Source organism: Cetorhinus maximus, chromosome 5 (assembly GCF_964194155.1).
Source record: "Cetorhinus maximus chromosome 5, sCetMax3.hap1.1, whole genome shotgun sequence".
Classification (NCBI taxonomy): domain Eukaryota; kingdom Metazoa; phylum Chordata; class Chondrichthyes; order Lamniformes; family Cetorhinidae; genus Cetorhinus; species Cetorhinus maximus.
This window is the reverse complement of record NC_135883.1, coordinates 128,804,344-128,826,950: the sequence shown is the minus strand read 5'-3', so window position 1 is coordinate 128,826,950 and position 22,607 is coordinate 128,804,344. Positions and strand designations below refer to the sequence as shown.

The 22,607-nt window shown below is 41.2% G+C and overlaps 1 protein-coding gene across 1 annotated transcript; it reads left to right on the top strand.

Moving 5' to 3' along the window:
- The first annotated feature begins 1,483 nt into the window (after positions 1-1,483).
- On the top strand, positions 1,484-21,627 carry tbx18 (T-box transcription factor 18). Its single transcript, XM_078542476.1, has 8 exons — positions 1,484-1,759; positions 2,155-2,329; positions 2,994-3,095; positions 4,224-4,395; positions 6,913-7,080; positions 7,567-7,631; positions 16,530-16,624; positions 18,219-21,627. Exons 1-8 carry the CDS (start codon positions 1,537-1,539, stop codon positions 18,932-18,934), a joined length of 1,716 nt encoding a protein of 571 aa, XP_078398602.1. The 5' UTR covers positions 1,484-1,536; the 3' UTR covers positions 18,935-21,627.
- Positions 21,628-22,607: the final 980 nt, after the last annotated feature.

The following is a 22,607-nucleotide window of genomic DNA, read 5'->3' as shown; positions in this document are numbered from 1 at the left end:
CGTTAAACTGAGGCGCAAATTGGATACAGTGAGATTTGTAAATACCTGAGCGATTGTCAACACTGTTTTCTTTCGTTCCTACCTGGGCTTAGTGTTTTGTGTTGGGTTATTTTTTGCCGTGTATTTGGTGTAATCAATTCACTACACCCGACGCTTGAAAAATCAACGGGTGGCTCGGCAAACGCGCTGTTTACTGTTTTTGGTTTATGCCATTACACATTTATATTTTATTTAAAACTCGTTTCCCATCGTAATGAGCACTCAAATGCCAGCTGTGTTTTTTTTAGAAAAGGATATAATTCCTGGCTTCGATTTATAATGGACCAAAATATCTTTTTGTTAATCACTTCGACGTATTTCTCTGCTGACCGTCTCCCCACTGGTATTTATTGCCTCTCATACTAGAACTTGTTGACATATTTGGAAACATTATGTTATTCTATCAAGATGTCCTGCCATGCATCTGTCTATGATTTAACCACTATCCGCAATACATTTGCTACTCACTCCATATACGTCGACAATTACAAATCAGCCTGCTGGCACCGGTGGCATGTTGAAATACTGACAGGGCATGTTACGTGTTCATGTATGAAGTCATTGGTAAGACTTTTCCTTTCTGTTAGTTTACCGCGATGCCAGTTATTTGACAACACCTAAAGCAATCTCTCCCGCGGATTTAAGGACACCTACAGCTCTTCCTTGTTAACCACTGAATGGCTAATACTTCCTGCTTGCTCTTCACCCCGCTCAGAAATCTGCTCTTGATATTGGGCGCGTTTGAAACTTCGCTTCAATGTAATATTATTTTGCGTTGATCTACTTGTCCAGGAGGTCATGATCTGGATCAGCTCCTGTCGATGGCACAGGCTGAAAGGGGGGACGGGGTAGGGGGGGGGGGGATGTGGGGGTGTGGTGGGAGATTAGAGCTTTTTTATATTTTGAAAACCGGCTGGTACACTCCGACAAGGGCCAGTAGTGCAGCAGAAACCTGGCGAGTCCCGGGGAGAGCCCGGCCAATTCGCATATTCGGCCAAAAAAATAGGAGGAAAAGGATAATGAGGTCTCTGCTCCCATTGGCCCATTAGGACAATCGCTGGCTTCTGATAGGGCGCTGTCGCTGTGATTGACAGCTCCGCCGCCCGCCTCCTGTCGCCTGGAACTGACACGCGTGGAGCTGGACGGCTGAAGTATGTCCACTGCTCTCCTGCTTGTAAGTGCTGACAGATCAAGGCAACAAAATTCAATTACCAGCCCTAATTGCGCTCAGAGAGTCCACCCGCGGCGACTCCACTCCATGTCAGTCCAACTGGCCCATTGGACGAGACGGAGCCCCCTTTCCTCCCTCTCTCCCTCTCCCTCTCTCTCTCTTTCTCCTTGCCATTCTCTAAACCCGGTAACTTTTTTTTTCTTCCCCAGGAATAATCTGCGCACTGGATTCCATCTGGGAGTTTAGGGGGGTGGGGGTGGGGGTGGGGGGAAGGAAAACTTAAACTTCCAGAAACTTAACTTCTAACACACACAGCCCAAAGTGGAATGGCCGAGAAAAGGAGGTCGCCGTCTACAATGAGTTTGAAAGCTCATGCCTTTTCAGTGGAAGCACTAATCGGGGCGGAAAAGAAAAGGAAACTGGACGAGCGCAGCGAGAATGTTGTCGAGGTGAAAGATCTGAGGACAAACCAGACTGTGAACGTGCCGAGTACGGACAGGAACTCGGAAGGCGAAAGAAACTGTGGCACTGACTATAGCGAGAGACCGGGTGAGTTTTCCAGTCTTTAGTTAGCACCCTCAAATGCTCTTGCTTACCAACTGACTTGCTGAAAAAGACTGCTGTTACACGGAATGCTGCTTTGGCACACGGTTTCGTTTTAGCTTTCATCAATCAAAAACTCGTTTTCCACTTTTCCAACCATCGGTTTCAGATTATAACGTTGGTGACGTTAGTTGCTGGCAAATAAACAAAATACATTCGCATTTCACGGGTCTATGAATATAGTGCAAATGATATGTGCAATTAAAATGTCTTTCGTTTCTTTAAGATATATACATATAATTAAAGTGTCACTGAATCATTTTATTTGGTATCTAAATATATAATCCCACGCTATAATTGTGGTACTTTCATGTGTTTCATTTTGTTCTTTGGTGCATCAGTTCTGAACGGGGACGATGCCTTGGAGTGCCCTTCGCCTCCAGTAGTCAGTAAGGCCTATGTAGCGCCCAAGTGTGGCACCTCTCGAGAGGACATTCAAGTGGAGCTGCAAGGCGCTGACCTGTGGAAAAGGTTTCACGACATCGGCACCGAGATGATCATCACGAAGGCAGGAAGGTCAGTCTGACAGTGTGTGTCCCGCAGCACCACCCAGTCAAGGTGCACTTGTTTGTAGTTTGGGTTAGCTACAAGTTAAACAGAGACGCAGGCGTTGCTTGCCGCGAGCTCTTCGCTCCGTGTCCCTGTTGACCATTTTCACGTGAACTTCATTGCGCCCCATGCACTGGTATTGCCCTGGAGATTAAAGTGGTTTTCGATATATCAAGGAACATTGTCAGGTTCGCCTGTGATTGACCTTACCCACATCCATTTGTAAATGTTTGGGGGAAAAAAAAACTTGGTTGTGGATTCCTGCGGGCAAACTTCAACTTAGTAACAAAAAGACATATTGTGGAAGTTTTTCTGTTGGTACATCCGAAGAGCTCGACCTGTGCTTTTAATTATTGTCTAACAGATTCAGTGACTATCCGCTATTTTTAAAGGGCAGACTTGCTGTGTTTTTGGGACCGTTGGCTCCTGCTCCTGACTGTTTATTGTGGCGGGCGGTAGTTCTGCTGGAAAGTACTTGATTTACCCTCAGCAATTCTTCTGCAACAGATCGGGGACAGATCAAGCGGGATCTGGCAGTCTTAAAAGTGGCCGGTGCAATATTTAAGACTCCTTTTTGTTCTCGTGGCAGTTTTGTTCATTTTTATGTGTTTACTTCTTCTCCTATGTTTAGGAGGATGTTTCCGGCTATGCGGGTGAAGATCTCGGGTCTAGACCCCCACCAGCAGTATTATATCGCCATGGATATTATACCAGTGGACAATAAACGTTACAGGTAAGGAGCCCAGAGCATGCAGACATCTGCTTCCAACTGTGATGAAGCGGCGGATTCTGTTAATTAGAACTCGTGTCGTTATCATACTTGGCGCAGAAGGGAGCAGTCAGCCAAATAAAGCGAGATTCCCGAGCACAGGGGTTTTTAGGCTTTTACTACTGGAACTTTATAGAATTGTAGGTATGCAGGGTCAGAGAGTCTGGTTTAGAACACCAACAGTTGACAGATATAAATAGAATAGAACAGTTGGGGCTTAGTCTGGGAGAGTTAAGACGGGCCGAATGGTATTTCATCGTTGTTTTCTTGTGTATTAATCAGAACCGATAAATTGTGGGAAAGAAGGCATTGCCCGAATTTCCAAAGTTAATAGTCAACCATTCCCTTCCCTGATTCAGGTCACCGTGTAACGCCCATGATCTCGACATGTGTAGGCTTCACTCATGTGTAACTAGCGACAGTCCAGAACTACGCAGTGATATCTCTCCCGCCAACAACCATACCCTCCAACATTGAGATGTATCCCTCTCAGTGGTTTCCCTCAGGAACTGTATACACCTCTCTATAGTAATGCCTATCTCTCAAATTCAGGTTTCCAACCGCGGCGTATCTCGCATAGTCCAAATCTGCTAATTGTAATCGTAATCGAGTATATGTCCAATCTTTAGTGTAGCAATCATCTTCATTGTCACGTTTCCTGGTATATATGTACAGCTCGCTCCCACAGCTCGTCCGCACACCTTTGCAACAGTTCATATGTCACAAAATTATAATCTGTCATCGTTTGCGCCTCCTAGCAGGAATGCCGGCCCTCTTAACAATCATCTTAAAATAAGTCGATGAAAACCGATTCGCAAAATTTGACCAATGCACAGTTAGGCACCATGGAAACAGCTACTGAGGTTTTGAAAGCTTTTATAATATGACATTTCTATTTTCGAGTAATGTGGAAGAATTTGTGTTTCCCAATGCCTTTTGCTGGACTTGTCGAATTTCCAAACGATTGCAAAGAGAAAAGAGGAAATTGCAACCATTTTCAATAGGAAAGGTGTCTGGAGAACTTTTTAAATGAAGAGGTGTTGCTGTTGATGGTGATGCTCAGCTGGTTAGTGCCCTCTTCCCTTGCTGCAGGTATGTGTATCACAGCTCCAAGTGGATGGTGGCAGGAAATGCGGATTCGCCAGTCCCTCCTCGGGTTTACATCCACCCGGACTCTCCGGCTTCGGGAGATACCTGGATGCGGCAGGTCATCAGCTTCGACAAGCTCAAACTCACCAACAACGAGCTGGACGACCAGGGACATGTGAGTCCCCATTTCCCCTTAGCTTTTCACTCGCCTCTTCCATTGGCGTAACTGCAGAAGAGATCTTGTTAGTTTCCGTTGCGTGTAGATCACCTCAAAACGACCAGGATCTAATTGTATGACTAATTTTTTTTTAAATGATGCTTTAATTCCGAATCAAATTGGTGCATACCTCTCCTTGCATTTTTTTAAAACCACCAGTAAATGAGTCTGGCACACGCTATGTGCGGCGTGCCTGACGCCTCTACTCGGTTGAGTTTGTTTAAAAATACCTCAAACTTTATGAGATGACCACAGATTAGGTAACATGTTTATTTAAACAAGGCAAGGGTCATTAAATGGACAACGAGCCTTGTTTTAAAGGTAGATGATTATTTGGGAACATCATTGGGAGTTTTCAATAATATTTAAATACGAAGATTAAGAGGGAATGAGCGGCAAGAAAAAGTTGAAGAATTTAATCTGACACCTAGAGAATATAAAAATTATATAAAGCGGTATTCTATACGTAATTGTCGTAGAATTGACGCTGTCTTTATAAATTAACCGTTAATATTGTGTTGTGGAAATGTACGACTGGGTTTAACATTTCCCAAGTTTTTTTATATTCTTGCCCTGACTTTTTTTTTGGAAAACCTTACTAAAATCCAACGAGGTTGTAGCAATAATTTATAATTTACATTTTATTTTGCCGGTCAGCTCCATGTGAATGTAGCACTCCGGTTAGGCGGAGATGGCGAGTCAGCTTGGCCTTCTGAATGGATGAAGCTGGCTGCCCGGGCAGGGGGCGTGCCTGTGGTACCGTTAGGAGCTGGAGGGGGCGGAGGTGGGAAGGAGCGGGAGGGATTGGGGGGTGGGGAGGGGTGCAGGTAAATAGGCAATAAATATCGAAATGCGAAGTCATTGGCTGAAATGCTGATCACCGGGCTCCTGATTTTAATTCAGAATCAAAATGGTTCAAATAAAAAAAGCAAGTTTTATTATTCTGCAATTGACAGGTCCGGCATTTATTGCTCATCTCGAGTTACTCTGAGAAGGCGGTAGTGAGTCCTCTCCTTGGACCGCTGCAGGCCTTCATAGCAATTTGATACAACTGAGTGGCTTACTAGGCTACTACAGGGAGTGGTTAAGCATCAGCCCCATGTAGGGCACACTGGGTAAGGACGGCATCCTTCCTCAAAGGACAAGCCGAGTGTTTACAACGATTGATAAACAACCTTTTAATTTCTAGACTAAAGAAACTGAATTCAAATTTTCAATCCGTCAAGATGTCCTATGGGCATCAGGGTTACTGATTTGCATTAGGATGGATTTTTTTTAGAGGAGGAATTAAAATATTTAAAATGTTACAGATATGGCCTTTCAGGGCTAGTAGAATTGGCCATTCGCCACGCCGAGCAGAATCCCGGTTCAAATGTATCATTCAAATCGCCCGTCCAGTTCACTATTGTTCTAACTGATACAGAAACTCTTTGCTGCCGACGGTGTTAACGTTTATCAAGATTCAACAGTATTTTTGTTCTGCGAATGTTTCTTCACAAGTGGCCCTTTGCTTTCCTGTCATGTGGGTTTCCTTCACCGCAGAGTTACTGTATAAATATGATTGATAAAACATTTCCGCTTAATCTACAGCTGTTTAGCTGAAACCGACTGGGTGATAGTGTTCTGGTCTTGTGTAGTAATTAAAATCTTTAACATGTAACGCTCTGCAACCGGCAGCTGAGAGCTAACTATGACCTCTATTATTAGTTGGCCCACTTTAATCTCTTCTTCCCGTTAAGTATTTGGCTGCCATTCTGTTTATGGGTTTAACAAAACCGTTCACCATGTACCATATTTTGAAGATAATCTATTGTTTGAAAAGTGGGACGTAAAGTTGAGAGATAAATTGAATCTTTAATCCTCGGGAGAAAACTTTGAGAAGCTGGGAGTATAAATAAACGCAGCCCGAGGTAAAATTCTGATATTTTACAATTATTTAAATGTGTTATTGAAAACGAAAACGGGAGCCCATTGCAATGCAACAGCTGAATAAGACAGGGCAGACAGGGCAGTAGTCATTTAAAGACACACACTGACACCCTGGATATCCGCTCGAACAATTCAAAACCATGGCAATTTTCCTACCTGAAGTTGCAGCAACTTATTGCTATCGGCTTGGTGTCTCACAATGTACAGATTTATCGGCTCTATAGAACGGAAACCGTAGAATTAAACAATGGCAGGAAGAACTAATTACATCGATTTTTCTACAAAAGGGCACATTAATGTTTATTTATGGCAAATATGGAAAACGCGCTACAGGAGGTTTGCTGTAGGCGCTATATTGAAGGAAATCGTGTAACGAAACGAGCATTGCCTCGCCCTTAATTTGTGGGACCAGCCAATTTATCAGGGCTGGGACATTTGCCCAGCCGACTACCGAGCACCCAGTGTTGGGGAATGAAACAGCTGAATCCTATGAGGAGGTTTGCTCTTCAGATAACCATCTCGATTGTTTATTTGTTGCCGGGACAGATTATATTGCACTCCATGCACAAGTATCAGCCTCGGGTACATGTCATCCGCAAGGAGTGTGGAGAGGAGCTGTCGCCGGTCAAAGCTATCCCGGGAGGAGACGGGGTGAAACATTTCTCCTTCCCCGAGACTGTCTTCACAACAGTGACCGCCTACCAGAACCAGCAGGTAGGGGTGGCGACCTCCTCAGTTCCCTTATCCAGACCTATTGGCCGCACTCTTCCCCTCCAATTCATTCGATTTAACGCACTTCACACATACTTAAGCTAAAAAAAAAGACAAAACCAGCGATGATCCTTTATAGAGCGGGTTGTGTCGGTGTTTCTACCTTTACTGGTAGAAAAATCGGATATGGCACTCATTTTCTTTTTAAATTCCTGCTGATCAGTTGTAATATCACTTGAGCTGTTATTTACACAGCTGTTTCATTTTAAAATGGGTTTATTTTTTTCGTACGGAAAACTTTTTTTATTGTTTCTGGGGTAAACTTTGGTAAACAGTCAATCGGAGGACTGTTAGAAATTGCCTCGTTCTCTAGACGCCTGCAATTCATGAATGGAGCAACGATGCTAAATGAACTAAATGCTAAATCTGTTTGAAACCAGCAGTTCTTAAAGCCGCGGTCCACTAATGTCAGTTCCGATTCTGTCTCAGATCACTAGGCTGAAGATCGACAGAAACCCATTTGCCAAAGGATTCCGAGATTCAGGGCGTAACAGGTAAATCATTTGATTCCTGGTGACAGAGAACTTCTTTAAAAACCTCAGCGCCGACATTGTAAATCTCTCTCTCTCTCTCACAAACACACACACACAACAAAACAATAGCCTTCTCCGCGTCGAAATACACTCTCCAGCCAATCTCACACTTGCCTCACTTAAATGGGAAATAACTAGCACCGCAAATACCCACCCGGCGGCAGGGGGAGATAGATAGAGGCAGAGATTAATGAGGCTTTTTTTTGTTCAGTCGGACCCCTGTACTGCCCATAAAGTTTAAAAGCAGAAAGGGGCAAACACTGGCCTCTTAGAAAATACAGGAAAAGACAACTTTATCTGCTAAGCAAACTCGGCTATTTGATAGCGCAAGCGCGGCAAGTGATAAAATGGGAAAAGTTCAAGGCATCTTGTGTAAATTATCGCCTTAGCAACATCTCTCCGGGAGGCGACTTTTATCTCGACTAAAACCCAAAAGTTCCTATTACTGGAAAATGAAGCCTGATTTTTGAGCCCAAGCCTACCCAATAAATATTTTATTATAGCTTCCTGCAAAATGCCTATGATCCCCTGTAAAGTCAGTGTGAAAGCCATTATATCTGAACAAAATGTTGGCAAGCAAACATCAAGCAGAACTTTACATTTTTCATTACCTGGTCGTCACGAATACCTCGCGACTGCGGCTTATTTAGTAAATGTAGGACAATTATACTGAATGTCTTTTGCCAGACTTGGTAGCGCCTTTCTCACAAGTCTCGAAAAGACAGATATTGCAACTGCACGGCAACGTGACTGTGTTTGACTATATGGCTGCCTGTTCTGATGTTCCACTATCTGAACGCGTTTGTCTTGTTATGTAGACATGTACCCATCTACTTGTATGGATGTGAGCGAGTAGATGTGTGCAACCCATCGTATGCTCAGTGTAAAACTGCTGAGAATAATTCAATGGAATATGGTAGATAACCTATGTTATACCGATATTTAGGAAGGGAGATAGAACATGTACAGGGAAATATAGACTAGTCAGCTTAACGTTGTGTGTGTGTGTGTGTATGTGTTACTGGCCCCAGGCTAATGCTCTGAGGACATAGGTTTAAATCCCACCTCAGCAATTGGTAAAATTTAAATTCAATTAATAAATTTGGAATAAAAGCTAGTCATGGTGACCATGACAACTATCATGAATTATTGTAAAAGCCCATCTGGTTCAAGGATTCCCTTTAGAGAAGGAAATCTGCCATCCTTACCTGGCCTGGCCTACTTGTGAATCCAGACCCATTGCGATGCAATTGACTCTTTGGAAAGGCCTAGCATGCCACTTAGTTCAAGGGCAGTTAGGGATGGGCAACAAATGCTGGCCTTGCCAGTGGCACCCACATCCTCTGAAAGAAAAGAGACATTCTGGTCACCTTATATAAAGTTATGCAGTGGCACTGGAGAGGGTGCAAAAAATGTTTTACAACAATGATACCAGAACTGTAAGGTCATAATTATTAGCAAAGGATAAACAGGCGTGGTCTCTTTTCTCTTAAAAAGGCTGAGGAGTAACCTAACAGAGGTCTTTAAAATTAAGAAAGGTTATCATGGTAGAAACAGTGATGTGCTTCAACTCATGAGAAAGAGCATAACAAGAGGCCATCAATATAAAACAGTTACTAAGGAATCATATAGGGAATTCAGAAGAAACCCCTTTACTCAGAAATTGGTGAAAATGTCCAACACACTAAAATAGGGAGTAGTTGAGATGCATTTAAGGAGAAACTAGATAAACATGAGAGAGAAGGAAATAGAGGGTAATGCTGATAAAATTATAGAATCATAGAAATGGCACAGAAGCGTTGTTTATTCATTCAAGAATGTGTGTGTTGCATTTATTGTTCATCACTAATTACCCTTGAAGGTGTAGTGAGTCAACTTCTTGAATACAATTTCTAGTTGCCAATTTCCTGCTAGACTATTTAATAGGGCAGCTATGTGCCAAGTCATGTGGCCCAGAGTCACTTTTAGTGAGGATTGCAGATTTCCTTTCCTAGAGGGCATTAGGGAACTAGATGGGGTACTATGACAATATTGGAGTTTTGTGCTCTTCATTACTGATACTAACTTTTATTCCCGATTTTGTTCAATTAATTGAATTTATTTTCCCCAGCAGCTGTGTTGGGATTTAAGCTCCTCTTTCTGGATTACACGTCCAATAACATAACCATCATGCTACCTTACTCCTCTGCCAACCGAAACTGAGCTATCCAGCTGAATCAACACTTTCCACCTCTTGGTCCATTGCCCTGTAGGTTACAGCACTTCAAGTGCTTATCCAAGTACTTATTTTAAATGCAGCAAGGGTTTCTGCTTCTAGCACCCTTTCAGGCAGTGAGTTCTGGACCCACACCTTCCCCTGGGTGAAAAGATCTCTCCTCAACTCCCCCTAATCCTCTATCAATTACTTTAAATCCAAGCCTCTTGGTTATTGACCTCTCTGCTAATGGAAATAGATCCTTCCTATCCACTTTTCCTAGGCCCCTCATAATTTTATAAGTCTTGCCTCGGCCTCCCCTGTTCCAAAGAAAACAATCCCTTCTAGCAAATCTTTCTTCGTAGTTAAAATTCTCGTCCCACCAACATCCTTTTGCAAATCTCCACTGCACCCTCTCGAATACAGTCACATCCTTCTTGTAATGTGGTTACCAAAACTGTACCCAGTGCTCTAGCTCTGGCCTAACTAGTGTATTATACAGTTCCAGCTTAACCTCCCTGATCTTATATTCCATGCTTGGCTAATAAAGAAAAACATCCAGTATAGCTTCTTATCTACCTGTCCTGTCAGGGATCTGTGGACATGCACTCCAAGATCACACTGTTCTCTACACTTCTCAGTAACCTACTATTTATTGTTTATTTCCTTGCCTTGTTTGCCCTCCCCAAATTACCTCACACTTCTCTGGATTGAATTCTGTTTGCCGTTTTTCTACCCACTTGACCAGCATTGATATCTTCCTACTGCTTTCTTCCCCACTATCAACCACATGACTAAATTTTAGTTCTGTTGAAGGGTCATGAGGACTCGAAATGTCAACTTTTTTCTTCTCCGCCGATGCTGCCAGACCTGCTGAGTTTTTCCAGGTAATTCTGTTTTTGACTAAATTTTATGTCTTTTCACCCCCTACATTTAAGTCTAAATCATTGATACATACCGCAAAAAGCAAGGGACCCAGTACTGAGTCCCGTGGAACCCCACTGGAAACAATTCTCCAGTCACAAAAGTCATCCATTGACCATTATCCTTCTCTTCTTGCCACTGAATCAATTTTGTATCTGACTTGCAACTTTCCCTTGGATACCATGGGTTTTTACTTTTCTGACAAGTCTGCCATGTGGGACCTTGTCAAAAGCTTCATTAAAACCATGTAGACGACATCAAATGTGTTACCTTCAGTGATCCTTCTTGTCACCTTCTCAAAAAATTCAAGCATGTTAGTCAGACATGACCTTCTCTTAACAAACCCATGCTGACTGTCCTTGATTGATCAGTGCCCTTTCTAATGGGCGATTAATAGTGTCCCTTGGAATTCTTTCCAATAATTTTCACAGCATCGAGTTTAGGTTGGCTGGCCTGTAATTCCTCAGCCTATTTCTTTTTCTCCTTTTAAATATCGATATAATGTTAGCAGTCCTTCAGCCCTTTGACACTCTACCTGTAACCAGAGAGGACTGGAAAATGATGGTTAGAGCCTCCTCGATTTGCTTCCTTGCTTCTGTTATTATCCAGGCGTAGTGATTTATCTACTTTTAAATATGCTAAACTCCTAATATTTCCCCTGTCACTATGTTTATCTCAATTAGTTGAGAAGAGGAGTCTCAATTGGAACATTAATGCCAGCATGGACTGTTTGGGCTGAATGGTCTGTTCCTGCAGGGTAGATTCTATGTAATTGCTAAGAGCATTTGCTGGAAGACACTTTCTAGATTCTCCAGCTAGGCCACTAGTCGTGGAGAGTTTAGAGAGTTTCTGCACTTTGTGAACATGGCGCCATTAGCGCAAGCTGAAATAATTTGTTGTGTCGGTCTATGTACTGAGATTGGCTTCAGTAACAAGACATCTGTACTTTCAGGAAATATTTTTATTCATTCATGGGATTGGGCATCGCTGGCAAGGCCAACACTTATTGTCCATCCCTAATGGAAAGATGTATCATAAGAGTTTTATTTTTGTCATCTTCATATTCAGATTTTCTTCTGCTATTTATTCTTTGAAGAGGTCAGTAAAAAGGAATATTATTTTTTCAGCACTGTGAACCCAATTTTAAGTCATTCTTTCTGTTACCAACTGCCTCCTTAAATCCCTTTCTACTATCAGTCTACCCTTAACTCTTAACAATTACAAGGTGTTCATGAGCTTATTCATCATCAAGATTCACTCAGCTGCTTCTGCAGGCTTCCCCAACTCAAACCTCCCCCCAATTTCTCTTAGTCCTAACTCCCTTTTATTCCTAATTTGTCTTTCAATTCCCTCAGAAAGCTCACCTGATCCATGAAACCAACTTCCTATTATTTTGACTCCATTCCATTAATATTCTGACCATTCAACTTTTCTTCCTTGCCCCCATGTTAGTATTGAAACAGACCTAAATCTTCTGTGTCTGTGACTAACGTGTCACTGTGCCTGCTTGTGCTTTTGAACTTTTCAGCAGCCTTTGACATACTTAATCTTCCAAAACCTCCCCTCCTCTGTCTAGCTCAGTGGGACTGCTCTCATTTTGTTCCATCCTTACAAATCCTGTTGTAACCAGAGCATCTCCTTGCAATGTCTTCTTTTCCCATCTTCAGACTGTCACCTTCAGAGTCCCGAAGGATTCAGTCCTGGTACCCTCCACTTCCTAACTTACATGCATGGAATCATCTCCATACTGCCTATTATCAACTACAAACCAAATCCCACTCGCCCATCACCCTTGCCATTGCTGAATACAATCCTATAAATTCAAAATACTCATCCTTGTATTTAAATCATTACATGGCCTTGTATCTCCCTATCCCTGTAACCTCTTCCAGGGACACAAATTCGTTCCACTCCTTCCAAATTCTTAACTTCTCTGACTTTGACCATTTTTGTGAAAGCATGTATTTAGTGATCTGCCTTCTGGCTATGAGAAAGCAATTCTCTACAGCCAGTCAAAATAGCTTTAGATTACACTCTCTGGTTACTGCTTTTGGCCAGCAGTACAATACACTTGCAGCTTTATTGAATATCAATTCAAGTCGCACATTAATTCTTGGTGAAGCGGAGCCCAGATCTCAGAATTTTTGCAGACGACCACATGCTATCTAACTGAAACTATGGGCAGAATTTTATGGTCCCCCACGAGTGGTTTTGCAGACAGGTGGACTTTAAAATTCACCAGGTGGCCTTCCTACCACCACCACCCGCCCCGCCCCCACCCACTCCCAACCTGTCCGCAATTTTATGGAGAGGCGGGCGAAGCCTAAGGCAGCCCATCTGCTTTCGCCCCAAAATTGGCCACTTAAGGGCCACTTCCCACCCAGCTGCAATTTTTCAATTGGCGGAAGGAGTTCAGGGATGGGGGATGCCTGGAAGATCACTCTGCTTGGAGCTCAGGCAGGAAAGGGGCAGGGGGGCACCTCCATCACAGGCCACCTCTCCAGATAGAGCACTTCCCCATGATCTGCCACCCTTCCCCCACTTCGTCCTTCCTCCCCGCCTGACCTTGCCATCATGATCCCCAAACCCCTCTTTCCTCATCCCCCCGGGATCTCAACTCCTGTATCCACCACAATACCATATCTACCTGGTCCTCTGGGCTCTGGTACTGGGAACTGCTTGTAGCCTCAGCCATCACTCCTGGTTATGTTGCTGGGACTATAGAGCTGCCAGCCAATCAGATGGCAGACATGTCCCTGAGGCGGGACTTCCTCTTGAGTGAGGGGCAGAAGTCCTGCCTCCAGCCATCAAGGGTTAAGTGGCTGTGGGGCTGCTGACATCGGCAGGGATGCATTCCCCACCGAATCTTCAGGTGGCAAGGCTGCCACCTGAAAAATCCTGTCCTATAATTAGTTGGTTTCTGATACATATGACATATTGTAAAATAATTCAGCTGAAAAATATGGGCCAGATTTTGCAGAAACAGGACATCTCATAGCCAGCCCTAGTAGTTAGACTTGCTTGTGCATGTTCAGGTTTTAAATTTTTTTGCCCACAATGTTGCTGGAAGTGCAAGCTGATAATGCAGCAAGGAGGGCAACAGGACATCTGGTGAACAATAGAACAAATGATATCTTAAACAACAAGATTAAGGAACTGAGAAATAAAATAAAAGGAAGGGCTGAGAAGGAAGAAATTCAATGCCATATCAGTTACAGAAAGAGAATTAAAAAGAGAAGAAAGATTGGAATTCAGAGAAAGAGTGAGAGAGAGGACAGAAATAAAAAGAAAAAAAAAATCACATTTGACAGTTTTATAATCATCTAAAACAATTCACAACCTGAAGGAATGAGACTCTACACCTATAACAGTTCACTGTTTTGGGCAAGATGGGTTGATTGCCGGCCAATAACAAATATTACATCTTTAAAATGATACTTGGACCCGTTCATTACTAGACTTAACTTTCTGTGTGGTGAGGTTAATAGGCAATTAATGTGGAAAAGCAGCAACTTCATGAAAATTATGTGGCCATTTTCATGAAGGTAATGGTGTAATTGCATTTCTTCCTCACTACAAGTTGCTGGCTGATTTGTGTAGTATTGTCTTTAAGATGCTGCTGCTCTTTTCAGCAGAATCTTGCCCGGTGTTTACCTATTTGAAGCAATATTGAAAGCACTAGGAGTGCATGCTAGTTTCAATATTAATGAAAGAGAGGAAGTTTACATTTGTTTTAACACTCGAGTGCAGAAGTACCTATGAAAATTTCTCAGGCAAAACCCGAGAGGAGAAACAAGCATCACAAAGGAAATTCTACTGATATCCTGGAGCCACAAGAGCTATTAAGCAATGACTTATACTCATTTTTCCTGTTGAAAATTTGTTTTGTGATTGGTGACATTTTTGACTTGTCCAGCCAGCTTCACTGTGGATATTTTTCATAGTCCAAGTCTGGCTCCAACACATTATTTCATTTATCAATGTTACATCACTTATGTTAGCAACACTTTGATCAGCCAAGACCAACTAGCAGCTTCTTTTTGAAATCCAGTATTTGACTGAACAGTTTCCTTGTGAAACAATGTGGAAGTTATTCTTACTGTGATGTTTAAACCATTCCTCTCACACTGCATCAAGGGCTCCTGATGGATATGAAATTACCTACATAGAATGGAAAAAAAATAAAAATGATTCTTACTCATTTTAGATTTGAGAAAGAAAAATCCAAGTAATTCTGTTCCATTCTATTATTTAGATAGACAGACATGTTGTCCCAAAGGCTAGATTGCATCCAAGGAAACATACAATTATTTACTTTCAATGACTTCATTCAAAACTAAGCCTAGTTGGTGAAATAGTAATAATATGTTCAAAAATACACATAAATGTTTGGAACATGTAAACATGGAATAAGGTTACATTGCTACATTAAAGATCATTCCAATCATAATCTGAGTGTCAAACAAAACCTTTTAAGAATAAAAGATGCCCTTTTAAAAGGGCAGCGCATCAGGAAGTAATGAAAATAAATGAAATCTACCAGAAAATTGTTTGGTTCTGAGCAAACATTGGTGCTATGACCAAAACAAAATACAGTGGATGCTGGAAACCTGAAATAAAAACTAAAAGTACTGGAAAAACTCAGCAGGCCTGTGAAGAGGGAAACAGAATTAAAGTTTCAAGCCAAGTATAACTCTTCTTCGGAACTGAAGGGAGGTAGATGGACCAATACTTGGTTTCTTTACTACAACCATTACCACTCCCTTCCCAGAAGGGAAATCCAGTTAAAAACTGGGAAGTAAGAATACTGGTCTGAACTGGTCTTGAATACCTTTAAAATGGAACACCAGTAAAAACTGGTAGATAAGAGTACTGGTCCGAACATTTTTTTTCCCTTCTGGCTTTGCCTTTTGTTCCATCATGTCTTTGTTATTTAATCTTTCCAGTCTTCTAACCTATCCCTCTTGTTCTATCTTTCTCTCACCCCGCCTTCCAACAGCATAAAACCCATCTTATTTCTACTTCCCTTCAGTTCCGAAGAAGAGTCGTATTCAACTTGAAACATTAACCCTGTTTCTCTCTCCAAAGATGCTGTCCGGCCAGCTGAGATCTTTCAGCACTTTCTGTTTTTATTTTTGCTATGGCATTCTCTTTTAAATGCATTTGTGAATGGTCCACTAACACCAGAAAAGAATATCTCCATTTCAGCCATTTGAGGCGAGCAAATCTTTGATTGGAAATAGAAAATAAATCAAAGCTTGACTGATTAATTATGGGACTGTCTCTTTGTCCTCTCACAGAGCCACATTTATCATTAGAAGTTTACGAACATGATTTATTTTTCTCAGATAACCTGTGCCTATTTTGAAAAGTTGAAAACCATTTGGCATACAAAGAGTTAATGAATACAAAGAGTTACCTTCGCTTTACAGTGTCATCGCAGATTAACCTACATCCCACTGAATAAACAGGAATTCTATTTTGTTAGCATAACAAGCTCTGGGCTTTGCACTAAACACATACAGCTGCATAGAACTGGCACTGTTGTCAAATATTCTATTATTGAATGAGTCCTTATAATATTACAGATATTCACAATTACTATAGCAATTCACATAGTAGAAGAATAACATTTTCCAAATTTGTATATTGAACTATTTATCACCATGCATTTTCATTTATATAGATAGTTAATTAAGGAAGGATCAAGTGATTTATGAAGTATAATTTTCTTGATTTAGAATGGGTTTGGAGGCTATTGTGGAATCCTATGCATTCTGGAGACCCTCTTTGCGGACCCTCAGCTTTGAAGATATACCTGGGATTCACAAACAAGGTATTACCCTGGTTTGTTGTTGAACCTGTGAAGTGAACAACAATAAAAAAATGTGGAAAAAATCCTTTCAACATATAACAATGGGTTTTATACTAATTATACTAATATTATCATAAGCAGAACATTTTTGTTCTTCATTTCATTTTCAGACTAATATTTTCATACAGTGAAACCAATTTAAAGATTATTTTCCACATATGCCTTTTTAACTGTGTAATACTGCTTCTTTTAAGCTTAGTACTTAATTGGTGGTATAAAATCCGAGTATAATCATCCTTTTAGAATCAGTATTCCTGTTGAGTTTCCTGCTGTGCATCAAAAGCAAGGGTCTAACTGCAAAATCTGATCACGCGAAGCTGGTGCATGAGTAAACTCCAGTACACCCAGTCCTTGGCGTGTGTCTAATACGAGACTGTGCAAGCATTTAAATTTTTAAAATTCATTCATGGGATGGGGGCATTGCTGACTAAGCCAGCATTTATTGCCCACCCCTAATTGCCCTTGAGAACTGAGTGGCTTACTGGGCTAATTCAGGGGGTACTTAAGAATCAACCACATTGCTGTGAATCTGGATTCACATGCAGGCCAGACCAGGTAAGGATGGCAAATTTCCTTCCCTAAAGGACATTAGTGAATCAGATGGGTTTTTCACAACAATCATTTCATGAGATTATTTAATTCCAGATTTTTTTTGAAATTTGAATTCACATTTCACCATCTGCCATGGCAGGATTCAAACCCAGATCCACAGAGCATTATGCTGGTTCTCTGGATTATTAGTCCAGTGACAATACCATGATGCCACCATGTGTGTGGCTGGGGGGTGCAAATCACATATATTCACTCTGGCTTTGTCCCAAACTTGGCATGTCATTAAACACTGGCGGTGAGAGTTTTGAAAGAAACAAAAGTACAAAGTAAGTTTAACATGATAAGCAAGACATTATTCTGTGCTGCTTTTAATATGCTGCGCTAAAGCATAGCAATGTTGTGTGTGTGAAACCACTGACTCTTGCTGAACTAATATTCCATAGGCTCTTAAGTGATCATTTTAATGTATGAGTCTGAACAATGAGAGTCAGCATATAATTGCATATAATTTGTCCAAGGTGGGTTTATTACTGTTCTTATTCAACATCCACAAACCTGCGCTTCCAGCAAGGCTGCTGGGTAGCAGTCACTAGAAGGAGTCCTCACTGATTCTCCACTTACAGAACCAGAAGCGCAGGGGGCAATCATAGCACCCACTATAGCCACAGATTAGGGTTACAATTGGAGACCTTCCTGGCCTGTTTCGCTCATTTGACTAAACTCACTGACCCATCGGCATTGTGAATTGGCACACGATTGTGCCACACTGGTCTTAAAATATAAAGGGTCTGAGGAGAACATGGAATCATTGGACATGTAACCCAACCATTTGCAGGAAACAGTTTAACATGGAAAAATGTTTGTAACTTTCATTTGGGTGTTGCTGAATCAGCCAATGTTATGCACAGAAATGTTATCATATTCATTGACAGATATAGTAAAGTGAATAAAAGACATTTGCTACAACAAACTTTGCCAAGAGACTGTGTGTTTTTCTTAATAGGTGGTACAGTGTCCTCATCTACCCATCAAAGTCCAGGAAATGGTGCCACAGCACATCTTCTGCCCAGCTCTTCTTGCTCCTCTCCAGCTTTCCACCTGGCACCAAATAGTAGCCAGCTCTGCAACCTGAGTCCGGCAGACTTCACAACCTGCAACCGCACAGGCTTGACCTTTAACAGATACAGCAGTAGTCTCGCTGAAACCTACAACCGTCTGACCAGCCCTGGCAGTGAAAGCTTTGCATCCCAGAGGACCCCCTCCTACATTGGAGTAGCTAACACAGCAAGTGTGAACATGTCAATATCCAGCAGCGAAGGAGAGGCATTCAACTGCCATCAGGCCGGGTTGCCAGTGCCGATCTCTGGGATATCATCTCCTCAGCTCCAGTACATCATGCCTTCGCCATCAAATAATGCTTTTGCTGCCAATCAGACCCACCAGGGCTCCTACAGTACTTTCAGACTGCACAGCCCATATGGTTTATATGGATATAATTTCTCCACTTCCCCCAGACTGGCAGCCAGCCCTGAGAAAATAATTTCTTCCCAAGGAGGTTTCCTGGGTTCATCTCCCAGTGGTACCATGACTGATCGACAGATCTTGCCCACCGTGGAGGGGGTCCCTTTGCTCAATAGCAACCAACAAATCATGTTTGACACAAGGCCGTTAGGGAGTTTGACAGCCTCACCATCCCAGATTCCAGCGCATTTAGTTTGACAAAATAGCTGAACTTGAGTGAAAATGTGTGCTCTTACATTATGAAATATTGGTGGAGATTCTTCTATTTATCAACATGTCCACCACTATCAAATATGCTATTCAGTTGTGGCACTGGTTGGGTGTGGACTGAATGTGCTGAAGATTGGGACATATTTGGACATTCCATCTGGTTGAAGTGTAGGAGAGTTCCTCGGGATGCAGTATTTGTTCCTATAGCAGGTATGGTATGTCAGATGATGTGAGGATCTAGTTGTGGTCCCAAAAAGAGCTTCAAAGGACACTAATTCAGGCAAGAAGTGGAAAAGAAGGTCAACTGTTTCAAAAATCTTTATCATTGACTATGTATCTTGTATAATGATGTTATCTTCTGGATTGACAGATGAATTCATTAACTGTAGTAGATAGTGAATGGACTTGGTTACAATGTGAAGTCAATCAAGACATTTGGATACAAATACCTGCCTTACATTAATGACTCTGTTTCAGCAATTAACCTCACAAAAACTCCTAAACCCAATCCTTTGGTCCATCTGATGACTTATCCTTTCCTGACTCTAACTTCCACTTTTACTTTCCTAAGATTGCGGACCCACAGCGGCATATTGGTCTACAGATTTTGGTAGCCTTTCAGTCCTTGGCCAAACAGTTTTTCTTCATGTATGAGTCTAAGTACTGGGTGTTAATTGATTGTCAATGATGTGGGTACCATGAGAATCTTGTCTGCACCTGATGGTTGCACAAGTGCACTTTGCACAGCAAATAATCACTGGATAGAGATCAAGTGTACAAATCAAACATTTACAAGCAATATTATCTGGATGATTTTCACTCTTCCTAAACAGGTGTCCAATGATAGCATCCCCTCTGTTACCCTATTAAGAGCTCAAACTCAGCACAGACCAGAGAATGCATGTGGTTCTTAGTCTAATGCTTATATTTCCATCCATTGGAGCCAACCCACTTAAAGATTTGTCATGATTGTAACATAATATTTTGTTTCAGAAAGGTGTCATGTTAAACACCATATTCTAAAATAACATAGTAGATGACAGCAACCATGACCAATTATAATATCAAAACAGAAGCACAGTGTTCCAGTGCTCTAGTTTGTTTAATATTCTAATTTAAATTTTTGAAATATCCCACAAAATCTACAAAGCAAATGAAAAATAGGGGAATATAGTAAACACCCATTGTAATTGGCAGCAAAACAGCAAATCATTTATTTCATTTCTGTTCATGGTTAGTTATTGAGTCAGGGTGAAATTGTATAAAAAAGAACTCTTTTCTACACTAAGATAAAAGTAAAATACTGCAGATGCTAGAAATCTGAAACAAAAACAAAAATACCTGGAAAAACTTCTTCAAGGTAGGCATTTCTTGAAGAGAAGTGGCAGTCAATTAAACACTAAGATAAAAGCAAAATACTGCGGATGCTGGAAATCTGAAACAAAAACAAAAATACCTGGAAAAACTCAGCAGGTCTGCCAGCATCTGCAGAGAGCATCTTTTCTACAGTTTGCTATGCTTTCATTCATTGGCTTCAGGGTAATCATAGAGCCAAACCATAATTCAAAAGATAATGGTTTCCAAGGTTTCCATAGTGAAAAGGTAACACAAATTAAGGACTGAATAGTATAGTGCACTATTGTATAAAGAGAGTTCATCTACCAGCATTATCATTCTCAAATTATTCCTATTAGAAATGCAAAACACAATTGTATAATTCCATAAAAGCATGTCATAAAATGCTGATGTTTGGGTGTTATCACTCAAAAATAAATTAGCAATATTACCTCGATATTTACATATAATGCTCTCCCTTATAGCATGGGATCACATAAGCCACAACAAAGTTTACTGTGGATAAATTCAAAGACAAGTAATGCCTTTCCAAAAGACACTCTTCAAAATATATTCACAGGTAAAAAGTGCTAACTATAATTGAACATTGATATATTTTGTTGAAACTGTTCCAGGCCAAGAGACTGACTGCTGCTCAAAAACTGATCATGCTTCTGTGAAAACGTTGCTAAAATAAAAATAGATTCTGAACAAAACTTCAATGTCTTAGTAAGTGATGCCTAAGTGCCTGGAAATATAATGCCTCTCAGAAATAGAAGCACTTGAAATGACTATAAACAAAGGATAATTCACAAAGTGTATAACTGCAAAGTATCTCCCGATTGGGAAGATGTTTTTATTCCCAAGTATCTTGGGATTATATAAGCAATACAAGTGAGATATCTTTCAAGCTGGTTTTACCCTACTATGTTTGTTTTGGGGAATATATAAATTCTGATGTCTGAAGCAACTTTGCCAGCTGAAATGTTGCATGATAAGATACAGTAACTAGAAATCAATCGTAAAAGCAATGTGGTTTTTTTACTTCGTAACTTGGGTAAGATTGTGTTCTTATCCATAGGGAACATTACCAGCATCAAACCACAAGGACTACAGTCTTTTCACTCCCTCTTTGAACTGCACCATACCGTAAGTGCCAAACATTCTTGTTGCCTTTTGTTACTTAATAGTGAGGAAATTATGTCTAAATTATCAAGCCTTATGTACATGAATAGCCCTGTCAAAATATTGTGAAAACTGTACTTTCAAATTGTTTAAATGTGTAAATATGTTAACTATGTTACCGCAAAATTTTACTGGCAATAAAAAAGGTAGACTTTATATAAGTACATGCCTAAAGAGCCTTCATTAAAGTTACACATTTCAAAATATAAACTAATAGGTCCAGGGAAATTCTAGTCTGTCTTGGCTGAGTGTTTGTTCTCAGCTCATTCTCCATGCTGAGAAAGAAAACAGTAGAGAATGTACTATAGAAGTGTTGAAAATATCATGCAATTACACACTTTATAGTGCATGCATACAATGAAGTAATACAGCTACTAATAGCTCACGTGATACGATTGCAGTTCATCTTTCTGGACGGTCACTCCAAATTTATATCGCCACCCTCAGTGAGACCCACCTTCCTGTGGAAGGGCAGCTGAAGGAACAAGTGGGGGGCTATACCTTCTACTGGAAAGGAAAGGAAAGGCTGACAGCGACCTTCATGTCCATGGAGTTGGTTTTGCCATCCAAAATAGGACCTTGAATGCACTGCCAGAACACTCCCCAGTTGTCTAAATGAAAGACTCATGACACTTCACTTACAGTCAGCCTTATCCAATCTGCCATTATCATCAGTGTTTATGTCGTGACCCTTGACTCTGATGAAGATTTTAAAGAAAAGTTCTATTCTGATCTTGAGGAAGTCATCACTGCCATCCCAAAAGAAGTAAAGATCATCATTCTGGGGGACTTTCATGCCACGATTGGCCGTGATTCTGATGTTTGGAGCAGAACCACTGGGAAAATCAGGGTGGGGAAAGTCAATGCAAACGGCATCCTCCTGCTGGCAAAGTGTATTCAACATGGGTTCATTATAACTAACACCCTCACCTGCCAGAAGGACATATTAAAAAAACATAAGGAGGCAGCCTGGGTCAAAGCATTGGCACCTCCTAGATTATGTCATTGTTTGGTTAAAGATCTAAGTAACCTCTGTGTCACTTGATCCACGCATGGGACTGATGCCTGCTGGACAGATCATTGACTTGTTCAATCATTGATGAACATCCAACTAGCACAAAGAAATCGCAAGACCCAAAAG